At 36.7% G+C, this 16,615-nt stretch overlaps 1 protein-coding gene across 2 annotated transcripts; it reads right to left on the bottom strand.

Moving 5' to 3' along the window:
• Window positions 1–2,747: 2,747 nt before the first annotated feature.
• Window positions 2,748–13,773, bottom strand: tmem106ba (transmembrane protein 106Ba). Of its 2 annotated transcripts, none has more exons than XM_074652883.1 (8): window positions 13,654–13,773; window positions 9,793–9,993; window positions 8,258–8,321; window positions 7,953–8,112; window positions 6,810–6,950; window positions 5,926–5,975; window positions 5,790–5,843; window positions 2,748–4,285 (listed from the first exon to the last, which is right to left on the bottom strand). In XM_074652883.1, the coding sequence occupies exons 2-8, from the start codon at window positions 9,983–9,985 to the stop codon at window positions 4,165–4,167; spliced, it is 783 nt and encodes a 260-aa protein (XP_074508984.1). In that variant the 5' UTR covers window positions 9,986–9,993; window positions 13,654–13,773; the 3' UTR covers window positions 2,748–4,164. The 2 variants fall into 2 exon arrangements, with proteins under 2 accessions (XP_074508984.1, XP_074508985.1); XM_074652884.1 differs by lacking the exon at window positions 13,654–13,773 and adding an exon at window positions 13,526–13,550.
• Window positions 13,774–16,615: the final 2,842 nt, after the last annotated feature.

The following is a 16,615-nucleotide window of genomic DNA, read 5'->3' as shown; positions in this document are numbered from 1 at the left end:
CGAGAGCTCACAGGAAAGTAGCTTTCCATATGATTACTTGCTTCTGCTCAAAAAATGACTTTTACCATTTTCCAATAAAAAGCCTTCAACTCTTTGTATGTCATAACCTACAGTGGTAGTTGATGCAAAGTTCTTGTATCCTGGCTGCCAGTTTGCAAAGTAGTCAGACGGGTTATACTATAAAACTTTAAAGTATAGAGTCTAAAAGCTAGAAATTGAATCACACCCACTGCTTATTCATTGCAAGTCACTCTGGATAAGCATGTGTACTGACCTAAACAGCAAACACTGATTCAAAAACGAGTTTGTTGAACAGTCGTGGCAGAGAGACAAAGCTTTGAAACGCTTAGCAGACAGCTTAGCTTGAGATATTCCTACTAACAATTATTTTTAATGTGTTTGGTCTGTGAAATGTACAAAAATGGTAAAAAAAAATGTCGATCAGTGTTTCCCAAAACCCAAGATGACGTCCTCAAATGTCTTGTTTTGTCCACAACTCAAAGCTATTCAGTTTACTGTCATAGAGGAGTTAAGAAACGAGAAGGAAAAGAAAAAAATCATCATATTTAAGAAGCAGGAATCAGAGAATTTTGACTTTTCAAAACCGATTAATCGATTATCAAAATATTTGTTGATTAATGTATTAGTTGACAACTAATCGATTAATCGTTGCAGCTCTACTTTGTTTAGATCCAAACAAATGGTGAACTTAAGACTGAATTAGTATAGCACTTAGTCACATAATTATTTGACCTGTGTTCAGTTTATTTGCACAGCGATAACACATTGTGATGTATTCATTCATGTACTGTACTTGACCCGCTTATCACTAGTAATACTCAAGCGTAGGTGGGCTGGTTTAATTCCCATTATGTAGTGGCAGGCAGGGAAACACTCACCAGTCAATCATAATATGGCTTATTTAAAAAACATTTTGATATTGAAGAAGAGACACAAGAACATAAAAGAATATATAAATGGTAGCAAAACACAACATATTAGAAGATAACTGACAAAATATTGGAATTATTGAGGCCTATTATTATTATTATTTCTGACTAAATCTAACTAGTTAATGTTATATCAGCTGACAGTGACAGTAAAAGATAGTAAAAAGGTGATATATTCTTGATTGGCCCACTAATATACTGGCTGGGATTTGATTAAAAATGTCTCTCATACAGAACATTAATAAAGTGTCAGCTTACAGTATATGCTCAGACAAAGAGAAAAGTGATAGTGCTTTCTGGTTGTATGTGTGTGTGTGTTGGCGGCCACGTGTTTCCCAGTGAAGCTCTGGTCCAAACCACTGACCTGGATCTCGGAGAGGAAGTGAACTACTGTTTAAATGAGTGCAACAGATGTGAACATACCGCGATACACTGGAGACGTCTTGTGCTTCTAGCTCTAGCAAGGAGTATATGAGAGCCTGTACTGAGTAACACATTGTAACACATGGTTTTTAGTTTCTTTCTGGGTACTTACTGTACTCTACATGGCCTCAGGTAATTGTGAACTGTCTTCCACAACATAAGTGGATTGTTGCTATTTAAAAACAAAATAATTATACCCTTTAGTGGTGGGCCGATGGATGTCATTCAGCTGGTCTGTCCATTCATTCAGCAGTTTGGCCTATCTGGACAATACCTGGCCACATTGTCATTGTTTCCCCCCCTTATCTTTTGTCTTTTACCAATGTCCCTTGGCATTTTGGTTCAAGGTGATGACCCTCTACCAGTAAGATTAAAGTGATTGAAATTTTTTAATTTGTAGTCAATAAATAGCTAAATCTAAATCAGATTGATATTAAATTTGCTTAATATTATGCTCCCAAAGGATTTAAACTGATTTTGATCTTATGTAATTTATGCCGTTTCCTCTCGTGCCACTAATTTCCCTTTTTAGCCGCACTACTGGCAGGGCTCTAAAAATAGTCTGACAAACATGACTTGAAGTTCCTCTTCTACTGACTTCCTCATCACAACTATGAATGCATTTTGCTGCGTGTGCAAATTGAATGAATCACTGACTATTTCTGATGATTAACTTTAAAAATATGGTGGTTTTTTTTTGCCTAAAATGCACTGGCTTCGACTTCTCAAATGTGAATATTTGCTGTTTTTTGTCTTTTTTTTTTTTTATCATAAACTGAATATCTGAGTTTTTGACAGTTGGTTGGACAAAATAAGACATTTGAAGATGTTTACTTTGGGTCTTGGAAACTTTTTTTTTTTGCTATTTTCTGATATTTTTTAGATTCATTTTTTTAATGATTAAACATTAACTGAGACGACAATTGTGAGATTTATTGAAAATGAAAATATTTGTTAGTTGCAGCCCTACAATAAACATAAAAAAAGATCAGAACTGGTGATCAGAATTGTACTCCCCTAAATTAATAGTGATTAATACTGTAAACAAAATTAAATTAAATTTGTTTACTAAATTATTTTGTTCTAATTGTGAGTAACACGCCTGATAAATATCAACTCTGCTGAAACATTTTTATCACAATATAAACAAATATTGTAGTCATGTTGTTCAGACATACAATTTCACAGGTTGATCTGTGTCTAACATCATTGACGTAGTTGTAGGTCACTTTAATTATCTCATAAATATTAAAGTATGTAATAAAATGACAGTGAAATAACAGTAACAACAGCAAGGTGAGTGAGACTGTAGTTTAGCAGACCGTTCGGCACCACCTAGTGTGTACAGAGAATATTACAAGCACACCCAAGAAATTGAGAAAACTTTCAAAATGATTTTATTTTCAGCTTCATGCATGAAAAACAGAAAACCACTATGTGGATGTAACAGAGAGGTATTCACATCTACACTGCCATCATCAAATAGAAACAAGGGTTGGATCTAGGGTTACAGTTTTCTCATGATGACTGTAGAAGTTGCAATCACGGCCAGAAAAACTTAATTTTATCGTATCTGTGCGATCACAAATTAACTAAGATCAGAAACGTTTAAATAATTAATATTTTGGGCATTTAGTTGTTATGGGCGTCTCCCGTCAGACAACATTCAGTACATCACATGATCTGTTTGAAAAAGCCAATCCTAAATGATATCATGTGACAAAAGTATGTAATTTCAAAACTCAAGAACACCAGTCAACTCATGATGCAAGTTAGTAGATGCAAAGTGGGTTAAAAAATAGCCGAACACATTAAAGCAAATGACACCAGAGCAAACAAAAAAATAGAACAACCTCATTAAAAGGGTGATGAAATGATTCTTGATACAACATGTTTTGAAGCACGCCAGAAAGTACACACTTTACATTTACATTTACACATTTCTGTATTTTATAGCCCACTTTAATGCTCTCACATTTGCTATGAAATAATAAAATAAAAGTTATCCCTTTTACAAAGTTGTTTTTATAACCTCTTCTTCATAGTAGTCACATCTACTCTTAAATCAATCAGGTGATGATAGCTTAACATAAGAAAAGACTACCTATAGTGAAAATAAAGAACTCCAAAAAAACCAAATGACACAAAGTAAAATGTCATCTAATGAACTACACCATATCAAGAATTATATTTTTATGAAACAAAATAAAGAGAGAAAGGAAAAGAGGGCAGACAGAGGTGGTTAGAAACAGCTCAGTGGTTTTCACTCTTGAACCTTAGCTGTTGTATTTTTCATTAAAAGTGGTCTAGAGGGCACTCATATAATATTCTTATTAATATCTGTAGATAAGGTTAAAGTGCATCATATCGGAAAGCACAGCTTCCAGTAAATTAATTGTTAAGGAGTGAAAGTGTAAACCTGATGGGAATGTCTACCATTAATGTGAATATTAAATAATATCTCTTTTGTTGGCACCAGGGTGAAAAACGACAGCAAACCTCGACGCAAATCCTGCAAAATTCTGTCTGTGGCAGGTACGTTTGTCTGCTTTTACCAGCCTGTTTGACAAGTAACCAACCAAAACAATAGCTCGACCTGTGAAAGGAAGAAAGTGGTTGGGAATTTAAGAATGGATGAGCCACTGACTAGTTTTAAGAAAAGTTATGTCCCTTCCATCTTTCCATTGTCACTGAGCAAACATTTCCTACGTAGAAGACATCCCAGCCCAGTTTTCTCTGTGAGACCCTCAAGTCACGGCAGTATTTTAATGCCTAGGCTCTTTTGCTTCCTCTACTGGTAGACCTGCACATGCCCATGCAAGGAGGTGGTGTTCCCTCCGCAGTCCACATACTGGTACATCTCCTGGGAGACCTGCTCCGCGTGGCCAAAGTACGACGTGGTCACCGTCACCCTGAAAAATAAACCACCGTGTCATCAGATAACAAGGTGAGACAAGCGCAGGAAGACAGTCACTTCTAAATCCTGTAATGGTGTGGAGAAACTGCCCTTTTTTAAGAGGTTAAGATTTAAAGGGACTACATCGGGCTCGCGCTTGCTCGCTCTAAATATACCTGAACGAGCATCGCTAAAAACAGTGAGGAGACACACGTCAGTTAAAACCACAATATCACTCTATATTTCAGCTGCTTGGCAGTAATGTTAGCTGACCAGACGAAGGTCTCTCCATGAACATGATTTAGATCTGATCCTAGTGTTGACTTTTCCTGCCTCAGCGCAGGCTGAGGCAGCGGGGCTCTGCAGCGAGTCTCCCTGCTCTCTCCGCCCGCAGCCGGAGAGAGCAGGGAGACACCGGCACCCGGTCGGTAACGAGACGATAACGTTTCTCTCTGCGGAGCCCCGTCACTTCACAAGACACGGGAAACCTCTGTTGGTCTGGAGGAGCTGCAGCATTTATTTCTGCACAAGATCAAGTCGAGCAATTTTATTTATATAGCCAAATATCACAAATTTGCCTCAAGGGGCTTTACAATCTGTACAGCATGACACTCTCTGTCCTTAGAGCCTCGATTCAGATAAGGAAAACATTTAATAGGGAAAAAATGGAGGAAACCTCAGAAAGAGCGACAGAGGAGGTATTCCTAAAACAGAAGTTTTTTTTCACATTAACTCATGACCATGACGTTCATAATCTTAAAAGGTCAGCCGGCTTGTTATCTACGTTATCTTGTTTGTTCTATGTGAGCTTAGTGTGGCTAGTTTGAACTTGGAAGGTCGTCTTTGCTCATGTAGCTTAACAAGAATGCATTGCTTAGCAGTGGCGAGCTGTAAGCAGTGCTGAAATGATCAGTCACTCAAAAGAAATATAATCCTTGACTTCTTGTTTATGCATATCCATATCTGTTTGTTATAGTTGTGTTGCTTTCTGTTTTCCTGGTAAAGCCAACTGTTCATTCTCTATTATTAAATGCATCAAACTGAAGCCTCACAAGTGGTCTTAGGGGCATTATGGTGTCTGAAACCACTGAATTGCAAGAGTACAATATCAGCTGCTTCTTTTTTGTACCCACTTCCACTGGGATTCAGTTTAATGGTGCTTGGCTACATAGCTGTTATTTGTCTTTGACCACAGAGGATTAAGTCGACTAATAAGGATTATTTCTGCTCTGGAGAAGTGTTTGCTTTGCTAAATTTACAATCTGTTTGAATGTCAGCGTTGACGTGTAAATGAGCAGGGCACCCAAAGGCCCATGTATCTCCTGTTGGACTGTGTTGTTTCTGGGCAGCTCTTCGGTATGTGTGGGTGAAACTGTGTGAGTGTGGAGGACAGAGTTGAGATCAATGTGTGAAAGGATAAAAATCACAATACATAATAAACAGTATATCACATAACAATATGATTATATGTTAAGTAAAACACTAGTAAAGAACTACGTTGTACATTAAGTCATACTTACTGCATCATGACCACTATGTTGTGAACTTTAATGGTCGGCAAGGTGCAGTAGCCACTGTAAGAAAAAAAAGTGTTGTGTTATTTAAAATGATCCAATTTAAAAAGTACATTTTTATGACTTTTAGAAAGATACTTACAACATATAACTCATGTCATCAGCAATAGTGGTGGGAACAGTGTAGTCGATCTGCAATAAACACAATTTATAGAAAACATTTCAGGAGAAAAACAATAATAGATATTAACATATTACACATTTAGGCTACTTACAACAAAATCAAGATTTGTAATTGTGATGGAATATTTGATACACAAGTTAACTTAAAGGAAGGAAGAGGCCCCGGAGCTGTTGATGTCTTACATAGAAGGTTTATTGAAGCTTGATCAAGGAGCAATTGTCAGGTCTCCACATTGAGGTGCTCTCTGCGTGAAGGCCTCACAACTCTGTCCTTCCTCCCTGGTGCTCAGTCTTACCCTTATCATGTTTTGACTTACTCCGTTCCTCTGACATCTCTGACCCTGGTTGCCCTAGCAACTGGCTCTACGGTCTCCACTACAGGCACAGCTGTACAGATAACGGTGGCTCCTCTAGACAGGACTCCAACCCAGTAATGTCAACAGAGGGACACTCTGACAAACACTCTGACCTTTCTACCAATAAGAGAGGAATTGATGGAAAATTCCATCACAGTAATGTCCTAAGACTTTAAGACAATGAGGCTTTAATGGTGCTTAAAACATCTGTTTGAAGTCTGGATTTTTAGAGAAACATTGATATTATTTTTGGAGCAAATCTGTGTGTTAAGTTGGACGAGGTTCCTTGGTATTGTGACCATGGATGTAACAACGATCTGCTGTGCAAGTTGCAGTCATACCTGAAGTGCATCAGAATCTAAGTTCATTTTCCGTAACTTATAATAATGAATATATTTTCTCACCAGCCATGGGTTTGCATATAAGTAGAGTCCTTTGTGTGTGTGTGTGTGTGTGTGTGTGAACAGTTAAAGTGTATTCAACCCACCTGCCGTTCATCCAGTGGTATGATCACTGAGCTGTTGTTAAACTTGGCCTTGCCTATCACCGTCTTGGAGAACTGCACTTGGGCTGTGATGTTGGTCACAGATACGGTGTAGTAGTTATTATTGGTGATGTTCAGGGTGCTCTGGATGGAAGAAGATGAAAGCGGTGAGATTCTTGATGGAAAAAAAACCCAATGTTAACTTTTTAGCATTTTAAACCTGCAGTAATTAAATTTCCGGCCACATGTAAACACCCAACACTGACATATTATCACATTTTAAGTTGATATGGCAAACTTAGGAAACAGTTTTCTATTTTACACATTAAATCATTCATTTGGAGTTGAGTTTCTGGCTACCTGGTGGATGTAAGTTCAATATTGACTCTTTTCTAGGTCTGTTTTTCGTCTCCACCCCTGGGAGAAGTATCTGTCTCTTTAGCTGCTAAATGCTCCACAGTATTCACCAGTTTAATTGCTTAGTCTGTCTGCCATTTGGTGTTTAACTGGTAACGAACAGAGCGTTTTTTAAAGTTTCTTTTTCTCAAAATAGCTGCCTGCCTGCTGCTGCCAAAAACAGCACTAATGAGAGCAGTGAGAGTGAACCAGAGTAGTAAAGCTGCAGGGCAGAAAACCAACACAATGAGCTGAAAGACAAGATAATTCTCTGTGTATTCATCACTACGATCCACCCAGTTCACATAAAAGAAGTCATTGTTACTATAGAAATATTGATTATAGCCACTTTAAAGGGATAGTTCAGATTTTGGAGGCTGTATGAGGTACTTATCCATAGTCAGTGTATTACCTACAGTAGATGGCGGTCGGCACACCCCCACTTTTTGAGAAGCAGACAGCAGTTATCGCATTAGAGAAAAGCAATGTACTGCTGTGGACGAGAGCAGCAGCAAAATGTATTTTGGCCACCTAAAAAAAGACGGAAGTCCTTGTCTATGCTCTCTTCAAAGCCACCAGACTCCTTTGACAAAAACAGTAATTTTGCATCGCAGAACACAGGAGTTGCTGGTCTACAGCTGCCTTGATCGGTTAGTTTGTTTGTGTTACTGTGTAATTTTGGTGAATCTGAACTAACCTTTTAAAACACCATTGTTTTAAGACAGAGGGAGTATGGTTACACAATCTTACTGTGATGTTGAGATAGATGATTCGTTTGTCCACATCATAGGCCACGTAGGCAGACTTCACTCCCACGTAGGAGACATCAATAGAGCGAGGGAATAGGAAGAAAACAGCCAGGCCAGACAGCAGCAGGCAAAGCGCCACTGATATCGTGACATACAGCTTTCTGCATGAGAAAGAAAAGAGAAGTGAGACCCTGAAACCAGCTGAGGACTTCAAAGTCTATCATGCTACTGTGAGTTCATTGAGTTTCATCATGCAACACAGCAAACACAGTTCATCTTTAAAAAGAGCGGTCGGCGCAGACTTACGTCCTGCTCGGCCTGAGCCTTTGGTCGCTGTATGGAATCAGAGCCACGAGCTGATTCTCTTGACCTGTTGAATAATCAAAGAGCAGAAAGGAAAGCTGTGTCATGTTGCTGTTTGATGGAGAAAGGAGTATGTTGTAAGATCCGCACTGTGCAACACTAATGTACAGCTCCCGAGAAGAAGCCATATCTCGAAGTTTCCCAATTCAAATTATAAATATTTTACTGACGATTGTTTTATTCTTAATCCACCAAAACAAACCGCTGAATGAACAATGCAGTTTAATTTCACGCATTGATGAATTAGTTCATGGGCTGTATAATTAGATGTGTTTGGTACTGGAGTGTAATGACATGACAAGTTTGACCGGATTCCTGTTTTGTAACGCTGGTGCAACGGCAGAAAATAGATTGTTTGAGCTGTGTGATCTGTAAAAAAGCGTCAAGCGTGTCCCCCTTTCTATATTAGACAAACTTGAAGAATTTAAGAGCATCCATCTTTCATGGAACATCTGGACTAAACCCTGAAACATTCTGGTGTAGAGATAATCTAATTGTGATGTCTTTAAGTTGACTAAATGTGTCTCTAAAGCTTGGAAAAGCAGGCAATACGGCCTATTTATTTAGTCTTTCTCTAGATTTTTCTTGTACACAATTATGTATTTGCATGTGTGGTTTATGGATTTTGTAAAGGCGTGAAACTTGTATTTATATTCAGACCTTTGTAGTATTCTTTTTTTAGATATGTATGCACTAGCACTTTAGATCGGGTTGATATAAACTTTAAAGTTTCGTAAGCATATGTGAGCTGCATATATGGACATATCATCTTCACTGCAACATGCGTGATTTTTGTGTAAACGTAACTTCAAGTGGGGCTGAAATAGACTGTCACAGGCTCTGCTATCCATATGTTGTTTAAATCCTGTTAGACGCTTGCACGCTTGAACAATTCAAGCCTCAACTTGCCTGACATTCAAACTTCTACTACGTCTTCTAAACAGCAGAGAGTGAGCACATCATACCGGCCTGGTTGGTATGTTTCTTTTAATTTACTAACATCAGTGTTACAGGAGCTCCTCTGTATTGATGAGTGAGAATCTTCCGTTTGAAGGTGCATAAGTGCAGCTAGGCCCGGCAAACTCACAATAACACACAGTTTCTGCCAAAGTTTTGTTTATTTTACATGAGACATTTCTGTATTTTGTGTTTTTGTGTCGTGGAGGGAAAATATCATGCCACATATTTCCACGCACTAATCAGAGTTTATCAACATTTGATCATAATGTCATGACCGCTGTGTGGTTGTTTGCTTATAATGACGGCACAGTCAACACACACACTCGCGATGAAGCAGATTAGCTACACTTCTGACTGTTAACTTAGAAAGAAATAATACCTAATTGATGCTTATTTAGTCATGAATATTTAATTTTATGTAGACATACTTAAAGTTTACAGGGGCTTTACGGGCACTGATCTTCATTCAGGCGTAACATTTATACTCATAATGATTCCTTATATCTGGAAAGTGTTACCTCGTGGTATTCTGCCGGTGCCCTGACATGTGGGACACGTGACGCTGTCCCGTCCAGTGAACTCCACGTAGGGGAACTGAGACACGTCTCCGTTCTTTCCATCCTCCTCGCCGTCTCTGTACTCTCCCGAAGCCGTCAGCGCATCCTGACTCTCGTCTTTGGGGTTGGCCAAGTGAGAATGAAACTTTCCCATAGCTGTAGCTGTTTGTACACAAACACAAAGGACCGCATGAGCACAGAGGAACTGCCATGTAGGTACAGCAGGATGTGCTGACTAAACCACATGCCACGCAACTGCTTGAATGTGAAATTGGACCTGGACGGATTCCAGGAAACATTTTCCGGGAGAACAAACTTCAACTGGTGCAACCATGAAGAAAAATCACTTGTAATACGTTCAGAAATAACTCTGTTGGGAGTGTGATTTTTGTTTTCATTCTCTATACAGTACTATTGCTTTGTCCTAATACGTGTGTAGTATCCTTCTAAAAGGATCATTACTATAGTTTTGTTTATTCTCTTATACAGTAACACTATTATTTTGCTGCTGCCTAGTCTGTTGGGCGATGTCTTGGTCATCAAGGCTTTAACTTATAAAGAAATTGATGATCTTTTTCTGGAGAATGAGCTGTTTGTCATTAGCGAATACTGGAAATGGATGATCACATCACCATAATATTTATAAATATGCTTAAGTCTTTAGTAAGCACAAGGTTTTAAGAGCCTATATTCATACGGGGAACGACAACAATATTGGATTTTCACTTAAATCAACTAAATGCTTAGTCGAAATGTGACTATTAGTAGGGTTTATTTATTGAGAACAGACCTAACATTTTCTATAGCACAAATGTTTTATTTTTTAAATGTAGCTGCTGTATGACATTTTAAACCATTTAAAGTAATATCTTAAATGCAGTACTTGTAATAGAGTATTCTTTAGTGTGTCTTGCTACTTTTACTAAAACAAACTTGTTTAAAAATACTTCTTGCACCACGGATAGTACTGTATCATTAAAATTTCTTAAACTGAATATTACTGTATGTCTAGATTATGGTTAATCACTGAGAATTGTAAGGTAGGTCAATCCCAGTGGTGGAAGAAGTACTCAGGTATTTTGCTGTGAAAATACTCCATTCCTGCATCGATGCTATCAGCAAAATGTCCTTAAAGTGTCAAAAGTAAAAGTACTCATAATGCTTAGAGTGTGAGTGTTTTACTATTAGATTTTGTATTATTATTACTGATGCATTTATGTGTAATTAACATTTCACTGTTGTAGTTGGTTGAGGTGGAGCTGATTGTTTTATATACTGTTGGGTAGTTTAATATATTTTACGGACAAAACATATGATGAACTTATGATGCAATGTTATCATGTTTTTTAAGTTCATCATATGTTTTGTACATACAAATTTGTACTTACGTATTTGACCAAATGTAATTTACTAGTTATATTCCACTACTGATTATTATACTGGTATTCGTATTGTTATTGGATTATTGATGCATTATGCATAATTTAATCAACATTTTAACATTGTAGCTGATTCTTTCTATAGTATAGGTAGTTAACTGTGCATCATATTTTTTTATGTCAAATCTTAATCTGCAAAGTAACTAGTAACTAAAACTGTGAAATAAATATAGTGGAGTAAAAGCTACAATATCTCCCTCTGAATTGTAGTGAGGTTGAAGTATAAAGTAGCATGAAATGGCAACGGTGGAATGTAACTGAGTACATTTACTCAAATATTGTACTTAAGTACAATGTTGAGGTACTTGAACTAAGATAAGAGATAAGTTAAGATAAGATATTCCTTTATTAGTCCCGCAGTGGGGGAATTTGCAGTGTACCGCAGAAAAGGGGATAGTGCAAAAAACAAGAAGCATCAGTAAAAACAAAACTCAAGATACAACACAGTGCAAAAGCAAAACAAAAGAAAACAGGCATATAAAATATGAACAATTTATATAGAAGGAAATATAAAAATAGGGGAATATTAAAACAATTGGAACAATATATACAATATTTACTTTACTTGAGTATTTCCATTTTATGCTACTTCATACTTCTACTCCACTACAATTCAGAGAGAAATATTGTTTCCTCCACTACATGTATTTTAGAGATTTAGTTACTAGTCACATTTAGATTATTAATACAAATATAAATCAACTATTAAATTATAATATATAGATGTTTATTAACCTACCCAGCAGTACATCAAGTTATTAAAATGAGCTCCATCTTTACCAGCTGCAACATTAAAGTGATATACACATTAATGCATCAGTAATCTATATGAATCTGAAATGGCCCATTCTGCTTAATGAATACTTTTACTTGTATATTTTAATGTTAAAGGGGACATATTATTAAAAAGTGAGATTTTTATGTTTTTGTTATTATAAAGCAGGCTTAAGTCCTATATAAATACTGTGAAAGTATCAAAACGCTCAATCCACAGGGAAATACACACAGCCCGTATTCAGAAACTCTACATTTGAAACAAGCTGTCAGGATTTCTGTCCATTTGTGATGTCACAAATATACAATATTTAGACCCTTTACGCAGTTTTAAACGTAAACATTCTAAATGTGTCCCAGTTTATTCCTGGTTTCAGTGTATGTGAATGTCATCAGCTGACAGGAAGTACACATGGACCCAGGCTGTTGCTTAGCAAAGCAATCCTGTTGCAATTCCGTCGAAATGCACTAAAACGAAGCGTTTCAGACAGAGGGTAATATTCAGGCCGACAGTATGAGGAAAATAACGTGTTTTTTTTTAACATTACAGCATGTAAACATGTTCTAGTAGAACCACAAAATACAAGTATGAACCTGAAAATGAGCACGATATGGGACCTTTAAGCTACCCTGCAGTACATAAATTTATTAAAATGAGCTCCACATTTACCAGCTGCAACATTAAAGTGACATACACATTAATGCATCAGTAATATAACCAGATATAAAAATACAAGGAGATGAAGAAAACTGTTAAAACTGAATATAGTGCAGAGTAACAGCTGTGATACATGACTATTATTAGAAAAAAAAGTGAATATAGTGCAGAAGAGACTGTTAAAAGTGAATATAGTGCAGAAGAGACTGTTAAAAGTGAATATAGTGCAGAAGAGACTGTTAAAATGTGAATATAGTGCAGAAGAGACTGTTAAAAATGAGTATAGTGCAGAAGAGACTGTTAAAATGTGAATATAGTGCAGAAGAGACTGTTAAAATGTGAATATAGTGCAGAAGAGACTGTTAATAATGAGTATAGTGCAGGGTAACTCCAGTAGCTTAGTCTATGAAAGTGCACTGTGTTCATTATTATCTAATCCTAGCATTATAATGGTACATTGTGTACACACAGACAACCAGGATAACAACACCATGCAAATACTAAAGAGATGCCATCGATATAAGCCGCATGCTGTGACTCAGAGACAGCGTGCAGGATGTAATCGCAGTGTACTTTGGACTGTGTGTACTGTGTGTTCAGGCTGCAGTGAAATCACAGGCCGCCATGCAGCTGATCCTCTCTGCAGCCTCACAGCCGAGAACACAACGTACCGACCGGACTAAACCTGCTATAACGCCTTCATTCACACCAACAAACACCACATGTACTCCTTAAACTAGTATTTCAACACAACAGTATTTCATATCGGTGCGTAATTGTGACATTTAATGAACAAAATCGCGCGAATACAACAGTAGCTCACCGGTAGGACAATGCGCACCGCAGAGTTACGTCACCATAATAAGGTTATTATAGCGTTGTTATTGTACAGGCTGGTAAACAACGACATGTTATTGTTGTTTTCCGTCAGTAGACTGACATCCTTCTTACCTTGTTTTGTTGTTTTTACTTGTTGGTCATTCGTTGTGGCACCTTTAGTCTTTGTTGTGGTTCAGGGTTCAACACACCAGAGGAGATTGAAGACTGACTGAACTCCTCCTTCCTCTGTTTCTATTGGCCAGACTCATGATGGGGGAGGAGAGGGGATCTGTCTCCACCCTGCTAGTCCCTGATACCACCACCACAACACTATCACCACCACAACAACACTTACTGATAGTGGTGGAGGGAATATTTACATTCTTTACTTTAATAAATGTAAAAAAAAATTGTAAAAAAACAACAAAAAAACTGTATTACAAGGAAAAGTCCTGCATTGAAAAGGTTTCTTTAGTAAAAAGTACTTATATACAAAAAGTTGCCTACTTAAAGGTCCCATATCGTGCTCATTTTCAGGTTCATACTTGTATTTTGTGTTTCTACTAGAACATGTTTACATGCTGTAATGTTAAAAAAAAAACTTTATTTTCCTCATACTGTCAGTCTGAATATACATGTATTTACCCTCTGTCTGAAACGCTCCGTTTTAGTGCATTTTGACAGAATTGCAACAGAATTGTGTTGCTATAGGAAACAGCTTTGGTCCATGTGTACTTCCTGTCAGCTGATGTCATTCACATACATTGCGACCAGGAAATAAACCGGGACACATTTAGAATGTTTACGTTTAAAATTGTGTCAAGGGTCTAAATATTGTATATTTGTGACATCACAAATGGGCAGAAATCCTGACGGCTTGTTTCAAATGCAGAGTTTCTGAATACGGGCTGTATGTATTATACATAGGACTTAAGCCTGCTTTATAATAAAAAAACATGACAATCTCACTTTTTTATAATATGGGACCTTTAATGTATCAAAAGTAAAAGCAGCCCAGTCTGACCTGCTTTAGAGTATTATATTAATATATATATATTAATATATATGTATGTATATGTATGTACATATGTATTATGTGTATATATATATATATATAGATGTGTATATATATATATATATATGTATGTATATATGTATATATATGTGTGTTATTGGATTATTATACACTGTTGCAGTCCACCATGATTATTAAACAGTATATTATATTATTGGATTATTATTACTGATACATTATCATTTAATAAGTATGATACTATTGTAGCTGGTCACAGTGAGGCTGATACTTTATATACCGATTGGTAGTTAAATTTGCATCATATTCTAGAAGTTTTTCATATTTTCTATATGTAAAATCTTAATATGCAAAGTAACTAAAACTGTTAACAAATGATGTGGAGTAAAAAGTACAATAATTGCCTCTGAAATGCAGTGAAGTGGGAGTATAAAGTGGAAATACTCAAGTGTCTCATAATTGTACATTACTGTGATAACTGTACGTCGCTACTACCACCTCTGAGAAATACTTTTAACAACATATGATTCACAAAATAACGTGAATCATGTCAAACTTAATGAATACTTAATACTGTTGCTAAAAATAAATAAAACACACAGTATATGGTCACTGGAAAATCACAATGTTTTTCCACATACACACTGGAGACATATCATAGCCGCGTTATGGTGATCCTACTGAATACACAAATAAACATAAAATACAATTAGGTCGCTGTAAATGCACTATTATGTATCACAGGCCCACTGACGCAGATAATGTTGTACAATCATGCGCCTATAGGGAAACCAGTCGACCTTAACGGAGATCATTATCATTAGAAAGAAGAAATAAAGATAATTTGACCTGTTATTACCTACAGGAGGAACTCGTGTTTCTGTTTGTTGACTGCCTGCGTATGAATCATCCTCATGTGGTGTTGTGATACCAACATTGGTGCCATTGAATACAGACATACTTCAAGTCAATAGGAGTATTGTACTGTAGGAATATTCATATATTGTTTTTCCATCACTAATAACTTAAAAAAACAAACAAACAAAAATACAGAAAATTCAGCTTTACTTCAGAGAAAATAATATTTAATTGTGTAATGGAATCAAATTTCAATTAGCTAACAAATTACATTTTAAAGCAACAAGACTCATAAACAAGACAACACATTTTGGACAGTAGTCCATGATATTCAGTTAAAACAGTATATGGAGTCCAAAATTAGACCGGCTCACAGACAGCCGGTCCTGGAAAATGTTATCAGCTGACAGAAACATGTCAAAGAAGTTCCCGGTGTGAGCAAGTTTTTGTCACAAATCCCACCACTGTTGCTCTTAATCAGCTGGAATTTACCACATTATTCCATTAAGCTACTTAAACACAGTTTCCCAGTGGAGCGTCTCAAGAAGATTGAAAAACAGATGGCAAGAGACACGCACAGAATGTTTATTTTGTTAGTTTAGTTTTGTCTTTACTGGTTTAAATCCATATATGTGAGGAGCACTGCATTGTTTTACTAAAACTGCTTTTAAAGGTGTTAGGAACATTAAACATTTTATTCAAGATTATTTGAATTGATTGAACTATACATACTTGTTTAGATAATAAGCTGAAAATAGGGCTGTCAATCGATTAATATATTTAATCGTGATTAATCACATGACTGTTAATGATTAATCACATGTTTTTTTATCCGCTCAAAATGTACCTTAAAGGGAGATTTGTCAAGTATTTAATACTCTTAACATGGGAGTGGGCAAATATGCTTGCTTTATGTAGATGTATGTATATTTGTATTATTGGAAATCAATTAACAACACAAAGCGATGACATAAATTGTCCAGAAACCCTCACAGGTACTGCATTTAGCATAAAGAATATAACATGGCAGTGTGTCAGTGTGCTGACTTGACTATGACTTGCCCCAAACTGCATGTGATTATCATAAAGTTGGCATGTCTGTAAAGGGGAGACTCGTGGAAACCCATAGAACTCATTTTCATTCACATATCTTGAGGTCAGAGGTCAAGGGATCCCTTTGAAAATGGCAATGCCAGTTTTTCT

The sequence above is a fragment of the Sebastes fasciatus genome, chromosome 12 (assembly GCF_043250625.1).
Source record: "Sebastes fasciatus isolate fSebFas1 chromosome 12, fSebFas1.pri, whole genome shotgun sequence".
Taxonomy (NCBI): domain Eukaryota; kingdom Metazoa; phylum Chordata; class Actinopteri; order Perciformes; family Sebastidae; genus Sebastes; species Sebastes fasciatus.
The sequence above is the reverse complement of the archived record's forward strand: the minus strand, read 5'-3'. Positions and strand labels throughout refer to the sequence as shown.

Bases quoted from the DNA above. Each gene is read 5' to 3' on its own strand.
- tmem106ba (XM_074652883.1), bottom strand. From the start codon at position 9,985: ATGGGAAAGTTTCATTCTCACTTGGCCAACCCCAAAGACGAGAGTCAG. The intron at 5,976-6,809 runs GTGGGTTGAATA...TGTTTATTGCAG, and splicing joins TACCACTGGATGAACGGCAG to ATCGACTACACTGTTCCCAC. The intron at 5,844-5,925 runs GTAAGTATCTTT...TTTTTCTTACAG, and splicing joins GATGACATGAGTTATATGTT to TGGCTACTGCACCTTGCCGA.